The 21037-nt window shown below is 35.4% G+C and overlaps 1 protein-coding gene across 1 annotated transcript in view; it reads left to right on the plus strand.

The window, feature by feature from the left end:
• The window catches only part of USH2A (usherin), an 815757-nt gene that overhangs the window by 680180 nt on the left and 114540 nt on the right, over positions 1-21037 (plus strand). Inside the window, exons 58-60 of the mRNA XM_002760516.6 lie at positions 791-948; positions 14762-14920; positions 16589-16751. Coding sequence (XP_002760562.4) covers positions 791-948; positions 14762-14920; positions 16589-16751 — 480 coding nt within the window. The remainder of the gene's footprint in view (positions 1-790; positions 949-14761; positions 14921-16588; positions 16752-21037) is intronic.

Consider the following 21037-nt stretch of genomic DNA (forward strand, 5'->3'; position numbering starts at 1 on the left):
CACTGGATATTCATAACCGATGAAAGTGCTAAATGATTTAGTCTTTAGACTACATGAAATTTCTTAAAAATATAATAATTTATCTTCTGTTTGACATAAAAAGATGAAAATGTTTAAATATACAAAATACATGAAGTATTAAACCTTAAAAATTACCAAATTATCTTCAAAAACATGCATCCATAAACTAGCAATAAAAGAGATGTAAAGAGTTTTGTTTTCTATCAACTACTTTTTCTTCTTGAACAATATTTCTCTACTTGCTACACTACATATAGTCGTGAACAGTTTTAGAGGGAAAAGTTCTAGATATTTGCATTTCATCCCCATTCATTTTCTCAGCAGAGATGAAAACATATCTTAAATCAACAGATGTTTTATCGTTGGAAAGTAGAGATCAATTTCATTTTATTGTAGGGAATAGCAGATCAACTTAAAAATGTCTTCCTCTAAACATTTCCCTGAACTCCAACTCATTTAAAAATGGGGAAGGTTAATTTGAATCCTCCACAATCCACCAGCACACTCCAAGACTTTCCTAAAATCCTCAAGAAAAGCTATGAATTACCAGCAGGTGAAAAATAAAGTTGGGAGAAGCTGAAATTGCCATGGCTTGGGGAGAATGCTGCCTCAGCAAGAAAAACTACCAAGTCAAGTTTCTGGACAGGGAGCAAAGAATTTGCAATTTATCACAAATTTAGGACTAAGCAATGGATACAAAATCCAGTGATCATTGTTCAAGTCTCATGTGCATGGCCTTATCACAATTCTTCTTTCCTTTTAAATACAGATACACTTACAAGTTAGAAGTCAAAACTGGAGGTGGCAGCCGTACTAGTGATGATTACACTGTTCAAACACCTATGTCGACACCAGAAGATATCCATCCTCCATATAATATCACAGTGATTGGGCCTTATTCTATCTTTGTAGCTTGGACACCACCAGGTAAAAAAATAAGGGGTGTGTGTGTGTGTGTGTGAACATTTTAAAGGAATCAATTAGAGATAACAATGGAACTGTTAGTTTAGTAAATCAGAAAGATAGAGTCAGTCTCCTGGATAAAGATGAACAGAATAATCTAAACTACACTTCTGAGTGTATAGATGCATGAGTATATACATACATAAATACATAGAGATTTAGGTATTTAGATGTTGATACAGATATATAAGTAGATATGCCCTTCTGTGAAAGCAACACTTTCAAGTACTAGAGACTAAAAATCTGTCTTCTTACTCATCTATTAATATATCCAAGGCAAGTTACAGAGGTCGGAATTACCTTGAGCACTCATTTCCACGGGACTCCTTAGATTGGATCATTGGCATTATACCATTCCTTTGATATTACATCAGTGAATGGGGACTTTGGAAATACAGTAGTCCACTCCACCCATGTACCTTGGGTTGTGACCACTTCTAGTAGTTGAATTTTGCCTCTGTAAGCTGAATAGTCTTCATTGAGCCATTTGGTCACTATGGGGTTGCCTTTGACTTAGTGCATTATTATATTTTGAGGTAAGCACCATCCTCAGTAAAACCTGCTGCGTTAATACTGCAAAGAGTAGAGCGAGATTTGTTTTCTCTGTCTTTTAAAATAAAAGACGTATGGAGGACTTTTCTTTACAAGTAAAATTTAAAACTGATTAAGATGTTAAATACACTTCAAAAATGTGACTCTATTTTAAATTTCTAGTCTTAAGATGAAATTGCAACAAACCCTTTTGTCCTCAGAATAAGTTTAGCCACAGTTCAACATGGCACCAAATAGTTAACAGCCCTTTGGGCCGTAAGTAGATGCATTCCATAACATAATTAGCAAAAGCCTATTTTTATAAATTGAACAGTCAAAACAGGTAATATTGTATAGCTATAAAGATAGTGTAAAAGCCTAATGCATAAAACTTAAGTTCTTGTGCTTGGCACGGTGGCTCACGCCTGTAATCCCAGCACTTTGGGATTTGGGAGGCCAAGGTGGGTGGATAGCAAAGTCAAGACATCAAGACCATCCTGGTCAACATGGTGAAACCCCGTCTCTACTAAAAATACAAAAAAAATTAGCTGGGCATGGTGGCGTGTGCCTGTAATCCCAGCTACTTGGGAGACTGAAGCAGGAGAATTGCCTGAACCCAGGAGGCGGAGGTTGCGGTGAGCCGAGATCGCGCCATTGCACTCCAGCCTGGGTAACAAGAGCGAAACTCCGTCTCAAAAAAAAAAACAAAAACAAGAAAAAAACTTAAGTTCTTGTAGACCAACACCATCTGACATAATCTAAGATCAAAGCGGAAACGTTATTTTTCCCCAAAATTCAAAAGAAAGTTTACAAAGAGCTTTATAAGCAAAGAAAAATATAAGTTCCTCCAAGATACTAAATGTACATGATTTCACCCACTTTTGTTTTAAAATAAATTTGCAACATATTAAACAAAATATAAAGGAATAATTAATAGTGGCAGAATGCATAATAAAGTGCTATAATCTTTACGTTTTAAGGGCATAGATATGCTTGAACTCTGTTCTTAATTCAACAGAGCAAAAGACATATCTTCTCCTGCAGGAAATATACCAATTTACAGCCTCCTTTATAGAATGGATTTCTAATTTCATGGACTAACATTGCTTTCCTGCAACTTATTTTTTCTTTTTGAGACAAAGTCTCACTCTGTTGCCCAGGCTGAAATGCAATAGCGCAATCTCAGCTCACTGTAACCTCCGCCTCCCCGGTTCAAGTGATTCTCCTACCTCAACCTCCCAAGTAACTGGGAATACAGGCACGCGCCACAGTGCCCAGCTAATATTTGTATTTGTAGTACAGATGAGGTTTCACCATGCTGGCCAGGCTGGTCTCGAACTCCTGATCTTGTGATCCACCCAACTCCGCCTCCCATAGTGCTGGGATTAAAGGTGTTAGTCACCTGGCCTCAATTTTTTTTAGCATATTTCTCCTCAACATTTTTATAGCTATGTTGTGTTTTTGCACCACAAAATAAAATGAAACTGAATAAAGCCAATCTAAGACCAGATTTAGCCTATTGACAATAATTTTTTAGATTCAGGCCAGGGTCCTCTACAATCTAAATTCTCCAAGAATAGTAAGAGAAATTCCAGGGTGATGAGCAAAGTTGATGATTTCCTTCCCATAGGACTAGGAAGTCCCATGGTTTATCAAAATATCTGTTATTTTAACATTGTTACACATATCAGTTGCCATTGCTAATCTGAGGACTTCATGTTCAGTGTGGCTTTGAAAATATCTTTATTTTATGGCTATCAGAGTAAGACAAATGAAAAAGCCAGGATTCATATTGAAGTACTGCCACCTATTAGCCGGACTTAAATAGTCCCTAGGGTTCAATTTTCTCCATCTGTGAAATGGAGATAATGATAATACCTACATGCGGGCATGTAGGGTAGTTGTAAAGATTAAATGAAGTTATTTATATAATAAATACATTACCTAGTTCTGTATAATATTCTGTAGACCCCAATGGTGATTGTTTGAAGAATTATTTTTTGTCTTTAATTGCTCATTTTTAATACGTATTTGTTCCAACATTTGCTGTGTCTCAAAGCCCCCATTTCAAAATAATAAAACTGCCTCTGGAGGATTGGATTAGTAAATTTTCAAGACCTCTTTCAAGTTTCCCAGCATGTGTCACTTTTTCTTTGAATTCAATATGCTTAATGTATCATGTTTCCATTTAGAAAAGTATCATTATGGAGTAAAACACAACTTAATATGACCTTAACTCTCACATACCTCAGGCTTTGTATAAATTCTTCATTCTGGTCCAGCCTAGGCGATGTTGTAGAATGTTTTACACACTAACTCTGACCATTTAATCAATGGTTAATAAATCTATAATATTCAGACCTGTCAATCTTATAGTTTAAGATGCACAAAATCCATTTCCGAAACCATATAACATAAGGACAGATTAAAATCTTAAATTAAGCAATTTTCCTGGTGCCTAGAAGGATTTCAAACTCAGTAAACAGTCAGATGATTTTGACTTGTGTATAATCTACAGTTGATTTTATTGGAAAGTACCTCATGCTGTGTTTTGATTTGGATAATAAAAACAATTTTTCTATTCCTGAATAGTCACAAATATATATATTTTAAACAGAAAGAAAATAAACTTGTAACTGGAAATTGTTTATTTGCTCACAATAAACAATTGTGAGTTTTCTAGCTATTCATCATACCCCCTGCCATTACAAAATGATTACATCATAGATAGAACTGAACAACAGACAAAACAGTCCATACCTGTAGTTTCCAAGCCTGGGCAAGCATTAGAATCACCTAGGCAGCTTGTGCAAAGACAGATTCTCAACCGCAGATTTACCGAATAAGAATCTCTTGGAATATAGTCAAGAAATCTAGACTTTTTAGAGCTTTTTAAAAACGTGTTCTTAGTGGAGCTTTTTTAAAACTCCGTGTGTGACTTTGATGTGCCACCAAGTGCTTTTTGAAATAGCCCAGAGGACCCAGAAACAGATCTAGGTATTGTTGAAACCAAATCATCTGGGAGAACAATGTCTTATTGGGCATGTCAGTGGCATGCCAAGACTGGAAGAGATAATTGTGGAAAATGGCAGGCCGCTGAAGGGAACAATGATCTCTGCAGCATGAAGAAACTAGTAACTAGAAAGCTTTGCCCACACATCCAAAAATCTAAAAGGAATATACATGATTTATCAAAAGCATGGATCACACCGACCAAGTGAAATTGTTGAATTACAATAACTGTTTTCTCTGAAAACATGAATCATCCAGTTTCTCCTGAGTGTCTAAAGCAAGCTTGTCCAACCCAAAGCCCAGGATGGCTATAAATGCCACCCAACACAAATTCGTAAACTTTCTCAGGTTTTTTGCTTTTTTTTTTTTTTTTTTTAGCTCATCAACTATTGTTAGTGTTAGTATGTTTTATGTATGGCCCAAGACAATTCCTCCTTTTCCAAGTTGTCCTCCTCTTCCAGGGTATCCCAGGGAAGCCAAAAGATTGGATGCCCATGGTCTAAAGCCAAAATACTGGCTAAATTTTTAATAGACTTTGTAAATATGCATTTTACTTAGTAGTCAGTGTGAACAGAGTAACCTTAGGTAAGTAGCTCGGAGAAAAAAAAATGCCTATGTGGTTACTTGACAACTGAAAAATTACCTAGGCAATTAACTGGATTTTCAGTTTTCAAATTATTGCTCCAATGCTATCAATAAACTAAGTCTTAGTATATGTTTATAAGTCCTACTAGTGAAAGGGTAAGGTCTAGGGAATAGTGACAATACCCAGCAGAAGAGAACCTGTGATACTGAGAGCAAATGTCATGTACTCATGTTCATATTACTTGGTGTATTTGCCATTTGTTAAAGTCCTACTATGTGCCAAATACTAATAAGCTCTTTCCCTGCCTTACCTCAGTTAATTTTTATGCAAACCCTAGGAGACAGGTAATACCATTATTCCCATCTTAAGATAAGAAATTTGAATCTCAGAAAACTAATGTAAATATCCTCAAGGTCACACTACAGAGCCAGGGTTCAAATTCAGGTCTACTGTCTGCTACTGCCTTTTAAGACCAGTTCCTTCTGGTCTTTGGCTTAACCCTTAAATCCAAATCAACTTTTCATTTATTGACCAAAGTCTCTCAGATTTATGATAGATCAACTATTCTGTTTGAAATAGTAGCCCAGAGGGCCAAGAAACAGAGCTGAGTGTTGGTGAAAACCAGATGAATCTGGGAGAATAATATTTTACTGGGAGTGTCAAAACCAGAAGAATTATTTGTGGAAAATAGTGAGTCCCTGAAGAGAAAATATCCACAAGGCAACAATGATTTTTTGCAGCTTGAAGGAAGTAGTAACCAGAAAGCTTCACTTACACATTCTGGAATGAATTGACATGACTTAAAACCAGATTCCAGGTGCAGGAAGATTTTGGTTAGGTGGGAAGAAAGGAGAGTCATTTCTCAAATTGCCGTAAACAGATCATTTTAATTCTATTTTAAAGCCTTGGTAAATATTCTCCTATCTCCCATGTAAACCCTGGTCCACTTTACGTTATTTTTTCTTGATAAATATCAGTAGTAACATTACCAAAACACTGAAAGCTCTAGAAAATCAAGATCTCTAGCCTTTCGTGGATCATTTGAACCTCTCAATCAGGTGATATACAAACAACATATCCTTATAAAAATTTTGCTGAATTAATGGAGGAATGCAATGGTGAGTGAGCCTCCACAATTTATTATGCAATAAAATATACATTGTGGATATTCTGCCATTTAAAATTATTCAATCATTTGATTTTCTCTTAAGTCATCCTTCCTCTACATTAACTTAATCTTACACACAAGACATACACACAAAGAGAGAGAAAGGCAGAGAGACAGAGAGAGAGAGAGAGAAACATTTCTTCTGTAATGACAAACAGAGCACATCCACATGTTTTCCAAAGACCACATGTTGTCTTATAGATGAGCAATTTTTTTCACATTTCAGAAAAGGAGGTATTGTTTTCTAACTAAACCAGGTTAATTTACTCCACTGTTTAGTTGTTTTCTGGCCTTGGGCAAGCTGCACAGTGTTTCTCTAATGCAGGTTTCTCATCTGTACAAGAGGAAATTAAATGCCTACCTTATATTGTTATATGAAGTAGATGAGATGGATGGGAAAACTCCATTCTAGTTTGAACCTTCAGGTAATATAAACCAGGTTAGTTTATTCCTAAATATTCCCTCTTACCTTTTACCAGCTCTGAACATTGGATCAGGACTTTTGTATTCATATTAAAAAGAAAATTTATATTAAACAGAGAAAAGGATATATGTTACCCTAAGTTTAAAAATTATTGAAAATTAAATAGCCAATGCTTCATGGAACATAAATGGTTTACTCAGAATAAAATGGAGATAGATATCCCTGCTGTTTAAGAATCTAAACATTCAAAATTATTTAAACTCCAAAGATAATAATGATTATTTCTCATTTATCAAGATGATGACTATGTTTTGAACTATTCTAGCCCTTAATCATCATCTAATTAACAATGTCGTTGCCCTAAACAGATACTTTTCTCACTAGGATGGTGAGTCATTTAGGTTTAATGCACAATATTGAAATACTGGTGTTTTTCCTTTAACATTAATCTCTTATTCCATTAAAGAAAGGAATTAGCAACAATTCTACTGAGAAATAATTCTAATTAATATTGCTCTAGAAATATGTCTTTTATTTATCATTTTGATTAAAAGTTAGATAGCCATAATATGGTTGGTTGATGGATTTTAGACATCTTGGCATTCAGTTAGCTCTTCAGCTGCAGTGTATTTTATCAGATACTATTCATTGAAAATCAAAATTAACATTAAGATTTCTAAAGAATTTCCATCGCATTAATTGGGAGGATTCAACATTGACAGTTGTTTCACTCTTCTTAACTTATAAGTGCAACAACCAAATGACAAGGAGTGGCGAGTGTCAGAAGAAAATGTAAAACTCACTTCAATGGTTCGCATTTTATTTTGGATATTTAAAAATGTATCTTCCATTATGAGTTTTAATATATGCTAGGCATTTTGCTGAGAGAGTAACATATATCCCATTTAATGTTCATAATAATGTAGTATGTCCTATTGTTTTTCTCATTTTACTAAAGAAAAGGGTCAATTTGCACACTCCAAGCTATTTTCTCTAGATTATTATTCAAGTAGGTGTCAGAGCAGAGCTGACCCACATCATTCTGACTCCAAGTTCTGTAATCAAAACTACTATATTTTCTCACTATTTTTCCACCTAAACAGTACAGAAAGCAAATGATTTTTCATGAGTTCTACTGTGATCCCATTTAAAAGCTAAAAAACTGATTGCTGCTTTATACATAGGAAGTATGAATGAGGACAGTGTAATTCAAGGTCAGTCCATCCAGTGACCCAGTAGAAGCATTTCATTTGTGACTCAAAACTTCATAAGATGTAATTCATTTGCCTTTAGGCAGATTGATTCTTCTATTCATTTAACTAACATAGATGATTTCTGAGTCCCACTCAGGGGCAAAGCATGATGCTGGACACCCTAAAAGTTACAAAGAGGAATGAGACACTGTCCCTCTGGTCAGGAACCATACCATCTAGTAACGTAGAAAAGACAAAAATGATAGCTATTATACAATCAATGTTAAATTTCCATACAATTAATATAAATGTGTTCAAGAGGGTCCTGTTTTACTTCTGTTCCCCCAAAAAGGCCTAATCAAGGTGCCCCTACCTATATAGTGGATCATTTAGGTCAATTTGTTAAAAGCACCATGTTAAGCATAACCAAGTATTTTGAAGCAAATGCCTCTATCAAACTGAATTAATAGTTTTTCCTCTTAGAATTGTTCCTGTTCCAGCTCCTAAAAAAAGATTTAAGAAAGGATTATTGATTGACTTGTCCCATTGTAAAGTATGCACCTGCTGTGAAACGAAGCCATGGAGGAAAAAAAAGTTGAATAATTTAACTTTTTTATTTGTAAAGATAATCAGGGTTTTTCTGATTACATCTTAACTTCATAAATGTTAAATAACCTATCAGCATCTAGTTGTTGTAAATTATGAAAAGGAGCATTGCAAGGAATATTAACCAACGAAATCCTTGTTCTTTAGTGAACAAGAAAATGTGTTATGGCAGCTTGTCATTGTGCGACTGGTAACTTTGACACCAAATAACAAAACTGCCATTTGCACTTAGGGTAAATTGGTTCACTTGAGCTTCCACTGCTCCTCTTGCTCTGACATAAATTTATGAACTCGGGAACTAACCAAGTCGTATGGCTTCCCAGCTGACTTTAACAAATATGCCCATTTCATTTCATTTAGTCATCAGAATACCAGGGGGCTCAGTAGTTTCAGACTCATTGCAGATGGTACAGGGTTTGCAGGAACACAAGAGACTTTCATGTCACAGTCCTGTAAATTATGACAGTAGAGGGGGCCCTCTTTCCTAAATGCATGTCAGTGTTGGACGTGTTCACGGCTTAGAGGAGCATTTTCTGTTTCAGCACCTCATAGGTATATGTAAAGGACATTGATTTCTGATTAGCCAACAGGTGAAAAATACATTTTCCAGGCTCATGGTTTGGCTAGCCATGTTCAAATCTGGATTAAGATTGTGTTTATATTTGAAATGTGGTAGAAGCACAATTTTGTTCCCTCACCCCTTGGGAGTCCTGTTCTTTTTACAACAGAAGTTTCTTCTTGAAGGATGCATGGCCTGGAAGCAGAGCAGCAGGTACAGACTGAAGATATAAAATAAAACAACCTCAGATGAATTGGAGGGAACGCCACTCCAAATTACTGCAAAGAATGAGTAATACAATATTTTCATAGGAATGCAATTTGAACATATCCCAGTACACATAAAAAATAAAACTAGATAACAAAATAGTGTTACGAAGACATTACCTTGAATGAATGTAACATTTATTTGTAGTTGCAGTAGCAACTTTATATGAAAGATGGATTCAAAAGTGTTTGAGGGCACATGAAAACAGTGCCATAGTTGTTTTTTGTTCTTTATTTCATTTTGTTCCATTTCATTTTGTAGAGATGTCAGCCATTTATTAAGCACTTTCTATGTTGTGGGAATATATTAAAAGGCTTACAGATATTTTCTAATTTAATCCTCTCAACTCTCTATGAGGTAGCTATTAGTATCATCATTTTACACATGAAGAGACAACATTCACAGAGGTTAGTTAATTTGCCAGTGGTCACTCGGGAAATAAGGGGAGAAGAAGGATTTGATCTGTCTGACACCACTCTGTGGTTTGTCTAGTTCAACAAGAATGATGGCATATTTTTTATGAATGTGTGTTTGTCAAACTTTTCTGCAAGAAGTATCCTGGGAACAAAGAAGACAGAATGAACATGGAATCCCAGGAGGTCTGAAAACAGAGCCTGAAGCAATCATCATTAGCTTGCAATTTCTTTAAGGGCTTGCTTTTTATCTTAAAAATCTATGTAAATTTGCCATTGTATTCCTGTGTTTGTCTTCATCCAAAAAATAATATATTATACAATTTATCATTTTGGAAAACCCTTTCTAGTAGCCTCATTGGCTAAAGAGTGATAACACTGTTATATTTCAGGATATTAGGAAGATCTGAGGAAAACTAAGCCCAATAACAGGTTCAAGGTCCTGGCAATTCTTCCCCTCTTCATTTCATCATAAATATGTGGTTTCACCCGGAGGCAGAGGTTACAGTGAGCCGAGATTGTGCCACTGCATTCCAGCCTGGAGACAGAGCCATACTCCATCTCAAAAAAAAAAAAAAAAAAAGCAGGTTTAAACAACAGCTTTTTTTCCCATGTACTGTTATGGCAGAGTAACAATAAGGAGAAATTCCTGAAATGTGATATGGAATGTTTGTCATTCCAGGATACTCCGGATGGAAATTTCCATAAGCATATCTTCCTGCTGAAAGATCAAATGACAAATCTGAGAGGGTCCCCGTTTCCTTCTTCAATCTCTCTTACTACCTCAAGCAACATGTTCCAAAAAATATTTTTTGTGGGGAAGAAGATGCCTGATTACTCTTTATTTTACCTCTAGGACAGTACTTAAATTTTTCTCATCCATTAATGAACTGAGTCTCAAATGGTCTCTATAAGCAATTCTCCTTATCTAACTCTCAAATTTCATTTTAATTACTGCAGTCTTGTTGAGAGCAGTAAAAGCTGCCAGTTCTGTCATGCAGTGGTGAATTACACCCTGAAGAATAGCCTCTAAATAGGCCTGTTATGTGTATTCACCATACCAGCATAGAGAAAAATAAAGTTATTTAACTTTTTAGGCATTTCATTTTTGTTATGACATACTTTTCTGTTTCTTTGTGGAGAAAACTAGTATAGAACTCTTTATTATCTGAAACTAAGTGGAAATGTCATGGGCTAGGCCAACTTTTCATTCCATGTCTAGGGTAGATAATCCACATTGAGTTCATTTTAAAGCAATAGTGAGAGACTCGTTACATTGTCTGTTGGTTACAGTATGAACAGTTATACTTGCTCTGCACACCGGCACATCAGCATAAACATTTTCTTCGATCCTACAGTTGGTTCATTCTGAGGTGATTATAGCGTCTTCACTCTACAACTGGCAAGCAAAAGTTCTAATCACTCAACATACGTACAATTTTCTAATCTTGAACTTTTAGAAAGAAAAACTCACATACAATATTTGTGAACAAAGACAAGTGGGATTCTGCTGGTTCCCCTTCCTCAGACAGGGAAGTCATGTGTTTCCCAAATTTTACATATCAAAGCGATATTCAAAAAAGAGGAGCAGTAAGTTCTTAATGTCATTGATAAGTTCTTGGAAACTGCAACTTTGGGTGAATAGATGTATAAGGAAACTAATTTTACCTTAGGCTAACTGGTATAAGCAATATTTAAGTTCCAAGGCATATTTCTTGGTCACAAAAAATCACCAAATTAAACATCACCAAAGAAAGACCAAAACACTTTGAATATTGAACTGAAATAAATATGAGCCATACATATGTTTCAGAAAGATTAACAGAGGCCGGGTGCGGTGGCTCACGCCTGTAATCCCAGCATTTTGGGAGGCCGAGGCGGGCGGATCACGAGGTCAAGAGATCAAGACTATCCTGGCCAACATGGTGAAACCCCGTCTCTACTAAAAATACGAAAATTAGCTGGGCATGGTGGCAGCACCTGTAGTCCCAGCTACTCGGGAGGCTGAGGCTGGAGAATTGCTTGAACCCGGGAGGTGGAGGTTGCAGTGAGCCGAGATTGTGCCACTACACTTCAGCCTGGCTCCTGGTGACAGAGTGAGACTCTGTCTCAAAAAAAAAAGAAAGAAAGAAAGATTAATAGAAACAAGATTATTTTTAACCTAAGTTTTAGCAAATCAGTGAGTGACAACAGCCATAGAGATAAATTTTTTTTTAAGCAGAAATTAGAAGAAACTCCTCTTACCACCAAGCAGTGGTAAAAAATAATCACAAACAGGGCAAGCTCACGGAAGGCTTTTGTACAGCATTGTTTATTGTTATGCATCTATATGATTATCACAGTCTTTATGAATCTTTACAATCATTTGTATTCATTCATTCATTTTCTGACACATTTGTTCCATTTTGCTTTTGAGATGGCCAGAGCCTAGCCAGGCAGCTAAGGGTCATTTCATCACAGGGCACACACACACACACATACACACACACACACACACACACACTCGCTCAGACTAGAACCATTAAGATGCAGTTAATTTAATGGGAACATCTTTAGGATATGGGAGAAAACCAGAGTACCCATAAAAAAATCCCATGCAGACATGGGGAGAACGTATAAATTTCACAGACAGTGGCTTTAGCCGGGAATCAATTTTTTTTTCTCATCAATATTAATGAAACAATGTTGAATGAAACAACATTATCTGAGGACCTATGGTACTATGTTTGCTCCTATCTTTGAATATACTTTGACCTGAGCCCACTAACCTCCACGACATGTGTATATTTCAGGTTGGGCTTCTTGGTCTGTAGAATTTTAAATTTCCACCTATAATGTGCTTGTTTCATCAGTAATGATTCTTACTTATCCATCATTCGTTTCCTTGCTTCTGAACTGTCTCCAAAAACTGCTCTGCCTTACTGTGCATGTTTTCTCAAATGTATCTTGTCATTTTTCTCCCAGTTTTCCTACTCTAATTCCTCATTATCAAGAAAGAGCAAAAGTATAAAGGAATAAGCTTTGGTATCAGATGGGCTGAAGTTCAAGTCCTAGCTTCTCCAATTAATCAGTGTGCAATCTGGAACAAATATTTAACTTCTCTGAGCTTTGGACTTCTCATCTGAAAAAAAAGTAATAACGTTTACCATCTAGTATTGTCCTGAGGGTTCGTTCATTCATTCATTCAGTCAGTCAGTCAACTAACATTTACTGAGCGGCTACTTTGTGCTAAAATCTGGGCCCTGGCACCATATTGGAGAGAAAAAAGTCCTAATTTATAGGGTTGATATGCTAGTGGCATTAAATGAGATAATGCATGCTGCTTGGCATAACACAGGAATGCAATGAAATGACTGTTCTTGTGTGTACTACCTCTATAAGCATTGTAAAAGCTTTCAAACTGGTTGCCCTATGTCTTTCCTCTCGTGTTTTTAATCCACTATTCACCTGCCAGCAGTGTTACCATTCTAAAATATAGGTTGACTCTCGTTTTCTTGTTTATACCTGCAAAGTCTCCTTGTTGCTGATTATATATAAAACCCATTTTTCTCAAAGAAATCATTGATAAAATGTAGTAGTCACATGAGTTTGGGAGTGAAGAATGTAGGATCCACTCTAGGAGTCTTATTCTAAGATGTCCAGCTTAGGAAACTGGGAAGATGGTATTATGACTAACTGTAAGAGGAAACCTAGGAAAAAGAACAGGTTTGGGAGTGGAAAATATGGCTAGTTCTGTTTTAGACTTGCTGAGATTGTGGAATATCCATGTAGAAATACCTAGTAGGCTGTTGAAAATACAAAGCTATAATACAGGAAAGATAGAAAGCTAGAGATAAGAGTTTAGGAATCAGTGATAGAATGTAAGTAGCTTGAGCTACTAGGATAAATATACCGGGTAGTTTAGCCATGATGCTCTAAATTTAAAATAAACATTCTCAGTCTAGATTGCCAAATTTAGCACGATCTAGCACCTTTCCTGAGGAAGCAATTGATTAGTCCTTCCTACAACAATCAAGATCTCCTTCAGACATTTCTTTTTCATCTATCCTACACAAAATCCTGAGCATCTTTGGTTTGTACTAGCTTTTCCACTCTTTAAATATCGAGGCCACATCTATAAAAAAGCAAAACCACATTTCATTCTTTAGACTTCATCTGTCTTAGGTCACTGAGTCCTGTGCTTTCTCAATAATGTTATCTGCACATTCCACTGTTTCTAGAGGAAGGATAGAATTCTGTAGGTACTGCAGAGGTAAATAACTAAACTCATAAATGTTATAAACTCTCAGACTGAGGAGAAGAGTTGATAGAAAACTCAATTCTATTCTTCTTTCAAACTCATATCCTCCCCTGAAAAAACTATTCATGTTGTTCATGACCATATGAAACTTAACAAGCATTTAATTATATAAATAGACTTTGAAGAGGCTAAACTGACAAGATCTACTTTCTTTAGAAAGGAATGGTGAAAAATGACAATTGTTAAACCTAAATTTTCTGTGTTTAGGGCCATATGTCTCACTGACAGTGAACTGTCCTGACTCAGTAATGAATGCACAGGAATCCTCTAGGTAGACCATGATTTGGATATTTTATGGGCCATTATGTCAAGGATTCCATGTCAGACAGGATGTATATACAATACTCTACAGAAAAATTATTATCACAAGCAAAATCAGTGTTGTTTTTTATGAACTTAAGAATAAGTAAGCTTAGAAGAAATATGACAGCATAATTGCCTTCCATGTTCTAAGTGAAATGTGCCTTCATTTTTATTTGCCAATAGAGTATATCTTTGAACAGAACTACCATACTTTTAAAAACAGATTATGCACATTTCTTACATTTGAAATACACAGTCTAATATTTTCCAACCTAAGTTTTATACAGCTTTTAATTGCTATATTAAGAAATAATTTACTTTTCAATTACAAAATTTTAAATATGCATTGTTGTTAATGGACAATCATTTGTTGACCATTCTGTAATATATATATATTCTCTCTCTCTCTTTAAAGGGATCCTCATCCCCAATATTCCTGTGGAGTACAATGTCTTACTCAATGATGGAAGTGTAACACCTCTGGCTTTCCCCGTTGGTCATCATCCATCCACCGTCCTGGAGAATTTGGCTCCATTCACACAGTATGAGATAAGGATACAAGCATGTCAAAATGGTGAAAGTCTTTCAGACATTTGGCCTTGGCTTTTATGAAAAACTATTTCATTAAAAAATTTCATTAAAAAGGAATAGATTCTCCGTTCAAATGCAAAGACTAACATTTCATTCCTTATTTGTAGTGGACTGTTTACCCAGAAAAATCACAGTCTGGCATCGAGTGAAGCATTATGCATTTCTGCACATTAAATCATGAATATTTAAATATATTAAAATGGTGGTTTTGCAAAGTCTTGTTTTATAAGGCCCTTTGAAAGAAAAACACCTAGCTCACATAAAGGAGTCTTTGGTAATATAAAACAAAAATGAGTATTCCAAAAATTTCATAAAAACATATTTACCTTGGTTTTATTCAAATTTTATCCAGGAGGAGAAAGTGAGAAGTTATTTAAGAGTTGAATTAAACCCCAACGAATCTTACATATTTTACAGTGCTTCCTTGAACCCTATTTTATATACATAAACTATCACCTTGTGTTTCATGGCTTAGGCTGTGATCAGTGAAATTATCATGTATCTGTGCTGTGTTAAGGAAAAGCCGCCCCATTCCCTTTATCTCTCCAAATGGATAAATAGCTAAACGTAAACAGAGACTTAGGAGGGGAGAACAGGGAATCAAGACAGCTACACATTACTTTATTTATCTCTATATTAAATTAAATATTGGCAGGTATAGATATTATATAGATGCATAACATGTAGCTATATAACATATAATACCCATTTGCTACATTAGCATACAAAACATTTTTCTTCACCTTAAATAAATTTACCAATCTTATACCCAATGTGTAGTAGAAATTCTTATATTAAATGTCCTAAGGAATTTCTGTTTCCAAATAGTGCTGTTTCTTTTTTTTTTTTTTTTTTTTTTTTTAAGACAGAGTTTCGCTCTTGTTACCCAGACTGGAGTGCAATGGCGCTCCCAAAGTGCTGGGATTACAGGCGTGAGCCACCGCGCCTGGCCAATAGTGCTGGTTCTTGTGGAGTCGGTTAGAATTGTAAGTCTGCAATTTTGCCATGCTGAACTCATATCAGAAATTGCTAGTCAGTTTGTCTGCTTTTCTCTAAAATAGGGACCATAGCATTTTTGTTAGAGTGATATTGTTTTTACTGATCTGATCTTCACCTGATAAACATGAAAATAATTTTACATTAACATATTCTTGATTTAAGTACAAAGCCAACTTCTGCATCTTCATGTCCCTGAAACTGTGCAATGGAGGTACAATATCCTTTAGACAAATTGTTTGATTTCTGTGTGTTTGAATAATTTTTATTAGTTTAAAAATTGGCAAAAAATAAAATAGCATTAAAAGCATGCAAGATGTACAGGTTACACATCCACTTGCAAAATTTAAGTACATTATGATTTTCTGGTTCAGATGACTGAAATAAATCAGAGAAACCTGAGTTCAGACAAGAATATGCCTTATTGTTTATGCTTTTATAAATATGTGGTTAATTAATGGGTTTTCCAAAAATGATTTTCTATTTAAATGTTCAAATCCCATAAAGATTTATAATAACATCTAAAACACATATACAAGTATATATGCAAGAGCACAGGTAAAAATTATTTTCATGATCTCATTTCCCTTCTGTATGTATATGTAGCTCTTTTCCTTGCTTGAAAAATTACTAATGACCTCGATTTTTTTTCAAGGAGGTTGTGGAGTTAGCGGTAGGATGTTTTTCAAAACACCTGAAGCAGCCCCAGTGGATCTTAATTCTCCCATTCTTAAGGCACTGGGGTCAGTTTGCATAGAGATTACATGGATGCCACCTAAAAAACCAAATGGAATCATCATCAACTACTTTATTTACAGGTAAGCTTGGCTGCTACTATATTTATAGTTATTTAAGAATGTGTACTACTCCAGCATTGAAAAATCAAGTACATTTTACATTGAATGGGAATTCATGTTTTTTTGTATGTAACACCTACCAGTGGGAAATAAGACTGATGCTCAAATTTTTACAAATTAACCAAGGAAAAAAGTCACAAGTACTATGTAACATTTTTGAGTAAGATCTCCTTGAAAACTGAGACTTTATAGCCCATGTAGACTTAATTTGGTGAAAGCGTAGAACAGTTCTCTAAAGCAGGGGTTCATAAACCCCAGGCCACAAAGTCAGTGAGTGGGCTGTTAGGAAATGGGCCACATAGCAGGAGGTGAGTGGCTGGTAAGCAAGCCTGACCACCCGAGCTCTGCATCCTGTCAGATTGGTGGTGGCATTAGATCCTCACAGGAGTGCAAACCCTAGTGTGAACTGCACATGTGGGGGAGCTAGGTTGCTCATTCCTTATCAGAATGATGATCTCAGGTGGAACAATTTCATCTTGAAACCATCCCCCCTAACTGCACTGCCGAGTGTATGGAAAAATTGTCTTCTACAAAACCAATCCCTGGTGACAAAAAAGGTTGGGGACCACTGCTTAAGCAGCCCATGGACCAAGAAAACATGGTCTTTCCAGAGAGGAAACCAGATAGAAGACAAGAATCCTAATATTTCTCATTATTTATAATGTAGAGATTAAAAAGATTTCTCTCTTACTCCAAAGATGGTGCTTTTCATATGCAGAAAAAGGGGCTTTCCTCTCCAGTTTTCCTCCTGTTTTAATGAGGCTCCACTGCACTACTTAGAGGGTATTATAGCAGCTTGTTCCATCATGTGCAGAATTTATTAAGTGTACCTACCTAAAATAAAGAAAAGAAGGAATAGAGAAGAGAGAGATTGACGAAAGAGACAGAGAGATTAAGAGAGAGAGAAAAAACAATAATGGAAGAGACATAGACCATGAACATTCTTGTTTGAAGGATATTATGCTCTCTGATCTAGTCTTCTCTTCACCTGATCAACAAAAACACTGCTTTAAATTAATGTATTCTTTAAATAAATAATGAATGAGGAGGAGGAGGAGGAAGAGGCAAAGGAAGAGAGCGAGGGAGAGATGTTGGAAGGAACAGAAGAGAAAGAATAGAGAAAGTGAGGGGGAGGTGAGCAGAAGGCATAATGCAGGGAACCAAGGGGACAAATAACCTGTCAACTGATAGCTTGCTGCTTAACACAGAAAACACAATCACCTTTCTTCTTTCTTCTCCAATCATCATCTCTATCCTCATCTCCCCGCACCTCCACCTCTTCAACATCCTTTGTTAGTCTCTCTAGCAGCCTCAGGCCTTCTGTTATTCAGTCCTATGCCCTGAAAACTTAGTGAAACTTACTCAGGCTCCTCTTATAACTTTAGATATTGAAATCTTTTGATTCAGATCAGTCCTCAGTGATGAGCTAAGGGCTTATAGAAAAAAAATTAGGAAAAGAGAAAGTATTATTGCATTTCTGGTTATGTAAATGACATCACCAAAAATGAGCAAGCCAAATTTCTTCTCCGCAAACATTAATTTGAAGAATAATGTTTCTGATTCAAATACACATGAACAGGTAAAATGGCTAATGTGAATTTGCATTTTACGCTAAGCACATTAGTGCAGGCTCTAAAATGCCTACCCTCTTCAGATAGTTTTCTTTCATCTACTTAATGCTAATTGCATGAGAAAAGCACATCAAATTCCTATTCAGAATAAAGGGAAATAAAGTATCTGTTATAGACCAGGACGTGGCTTCACTCTGTTGGTTTTGTAAATAAAGCTCGTGATTACAGTGACTATTCCATGGCAGCTATAGAGAGGGAAAACAGGAAATATAATGCAGAAAGCCCGCTTCAATGAAAAATACTGTAAATTGAATTTGACAGCATTTGATGGCATCTGATTATTCTAGTCACAGCCAAACAATGATATAAAGAGTAATATGAAACAGAATGTGTTACTGCCTAGCAGACTCAAAAGCAATAAACCTTCCTCCAATGTGACACAATCACTTCACAATCATAATTGTAGCCTGTTTGATACCTCTGAGTACAGCAGAAGGGCACTGACTGACATAGATACATTTTGTTTTTTATTTAAAGTGAAATGAAAATGGCGCACTGGGGCTCCAGATACAATCGTTATATTCACCTACATAGGCATGAATCACTTGGCAGTTATTTCAGCTGAAGTTTAAATGTGCTTAGACAACAACAATATCAAATTTTTCTTAGATAGCTGCAAAAAAAAATCAGAAATTTGTAAGGACAGAAATAGAATGGAGACACATAGTTCTTTTTCATTCTGAGACTACATAGAGCCCTTTATATAGTTATAGCTACCAGCCTGCAGTATTTCTGAGTAGGTTATGGCATGTAATTTCAGCTTCATCATTGGCCTTCTCTTTCTTCTATTGCCACCAAAGGAAGTACATTTAGCTCAAACCAAAGATGGGGTTTGGCCTATGCAGATATTTTTATTAACTTATAGGAAGCCTACTTGTAAATATCATTTGAAAATGCTTGTCACTGTCTTCTCATCAAGCTCTGGAATCATTTTCTCTTCTGTACCTGTCCTTTAGTGTTTAAATTTTCCTCTAGATATCATCCTATTAAAAAGTATCTGACCCAATAAAGACAGAAGATGTTTATGACTTCAAAAACAAAACAAAATAACCTAAATATTATCCTATTACAGAGTTTCTGCCCTGATAGATGTAGATGTTTAGAATTTCAAAAACCAAAATAATCTAGTAAGAACAAACTTTTAATGTGATTCCCTCTGCTTAGTTTATCTGTTAATTTCAGCTACTTTGTTGACTATATATGTCACAAAAAAAAAAACATTCGCTACGAAAGTTTTTTGTAAAGAACAGAAACCAACATTTAAGTCAGTGTTTTGCAACCTGTTTCTTGACCAACTGTAGACAAGACTATCTTGGACAGCTGCTTCCTCCTCTCCATGAGGTTGGCTTGCATAATAATGATTCTTCAGTATCCCCCCTTTATTTTACATCTGCTACCTCGCAAATGGCAAAAGTCTCATCACTTCCTTCTACAAAATCCACCAAACACGTTAAATTGAGACTTTACAAAACATGTAATAAAATTATCTCCTCCTACTAGGAGCTTTCATTTTAACAGAAACCAAATTTCATGGGATTTATCATTTTCGTGAGCCTTCTCTTGATTTAATCAATGTACATTGTAGGACAAAACTACATACAAACGCCCTGTAAACACTGTAAAAATAGAAACAAATGATGGCACTCCTTTCTGTGTATTTAGTGAGATTTTAAAAGATAAAATCTGAAATAGTTTTGAAGAATGTATGATATGAAAGGATATTCAAACCAGGAAAGTGAAACAATTTATAAAATGGATAATTAAGCTGATTGAGTTAACTAAGAAAAGACAAGCATTGAGTCAAAGGCAAAGGAATTTTGATGTAATTCAATTTGTATTGGGTGGAAAGATGGATATAGTTATGAATATTTATATAGATAGTACAGACAGACAGAAGTCAGACAGACATCCATCTACCTATTCATACATGTGCATATCTACTGAGGGAGACACAAAGCTCTATGAGTCCTAAGCCCTTTTGCCAATGATTTTCACTACAGTGAGAGATATAAGATTAGCTAAATAAACAAAAAAGTAAAAGATATAGCAAAAAACAGAAATATTTACCAGGAAATTTAGAGAAGAATTATCTGTCTAGAATATTCATGGAATACCTCATCAAGTTGATGTTGTTGAGACTAGGCCTTACAAAGTAAAGATTTCATGACAATTTAAATTGTAATAGAAATACATTTATTGGAAAAAAATGTTTTAACAGTACAGAAGACTACTAAGATTATTATTCATTCTTATGATTTACTCATGGCTACATAATTTCACTAATGGAAGTAACACTATTAATTTTAATATGTTAAGTTTAATGTTTTCTATTTATATTTTCTTCTTCATAAAATAATTATATTGTCCATATTGTTCTGTAATTTTCTTTGGGCATCTGATTATATGCACACACACACACACACACACACACCCCAAATTTCTTTTAAATACTCATCAATATTCTGTTATATGGATGTGTATTAGTACTAGTCAGTACCTTGATGATGGCAAGATAGGTGATTTTCAGGTTTTCATAACTACAACAGTTCTCTAATAAACATTCTTACAGAAAGTATACAGAGAATTATTCTTAGTACTAGAAGTACTAGGTCAACT

Source organism: Callithrix jacchus, chromosome 19 (assembly GCF_049354715.1).
Source record: "Callithrix jacchus isolate 240 chromosome 19, calJac240_pri, whole genome shotgun sequence".
NCBI lineage: Eukaryota > Metazoa > Chordata > Mammalia > Primates > Cebidae > Callithrix > Callithrix jacchus.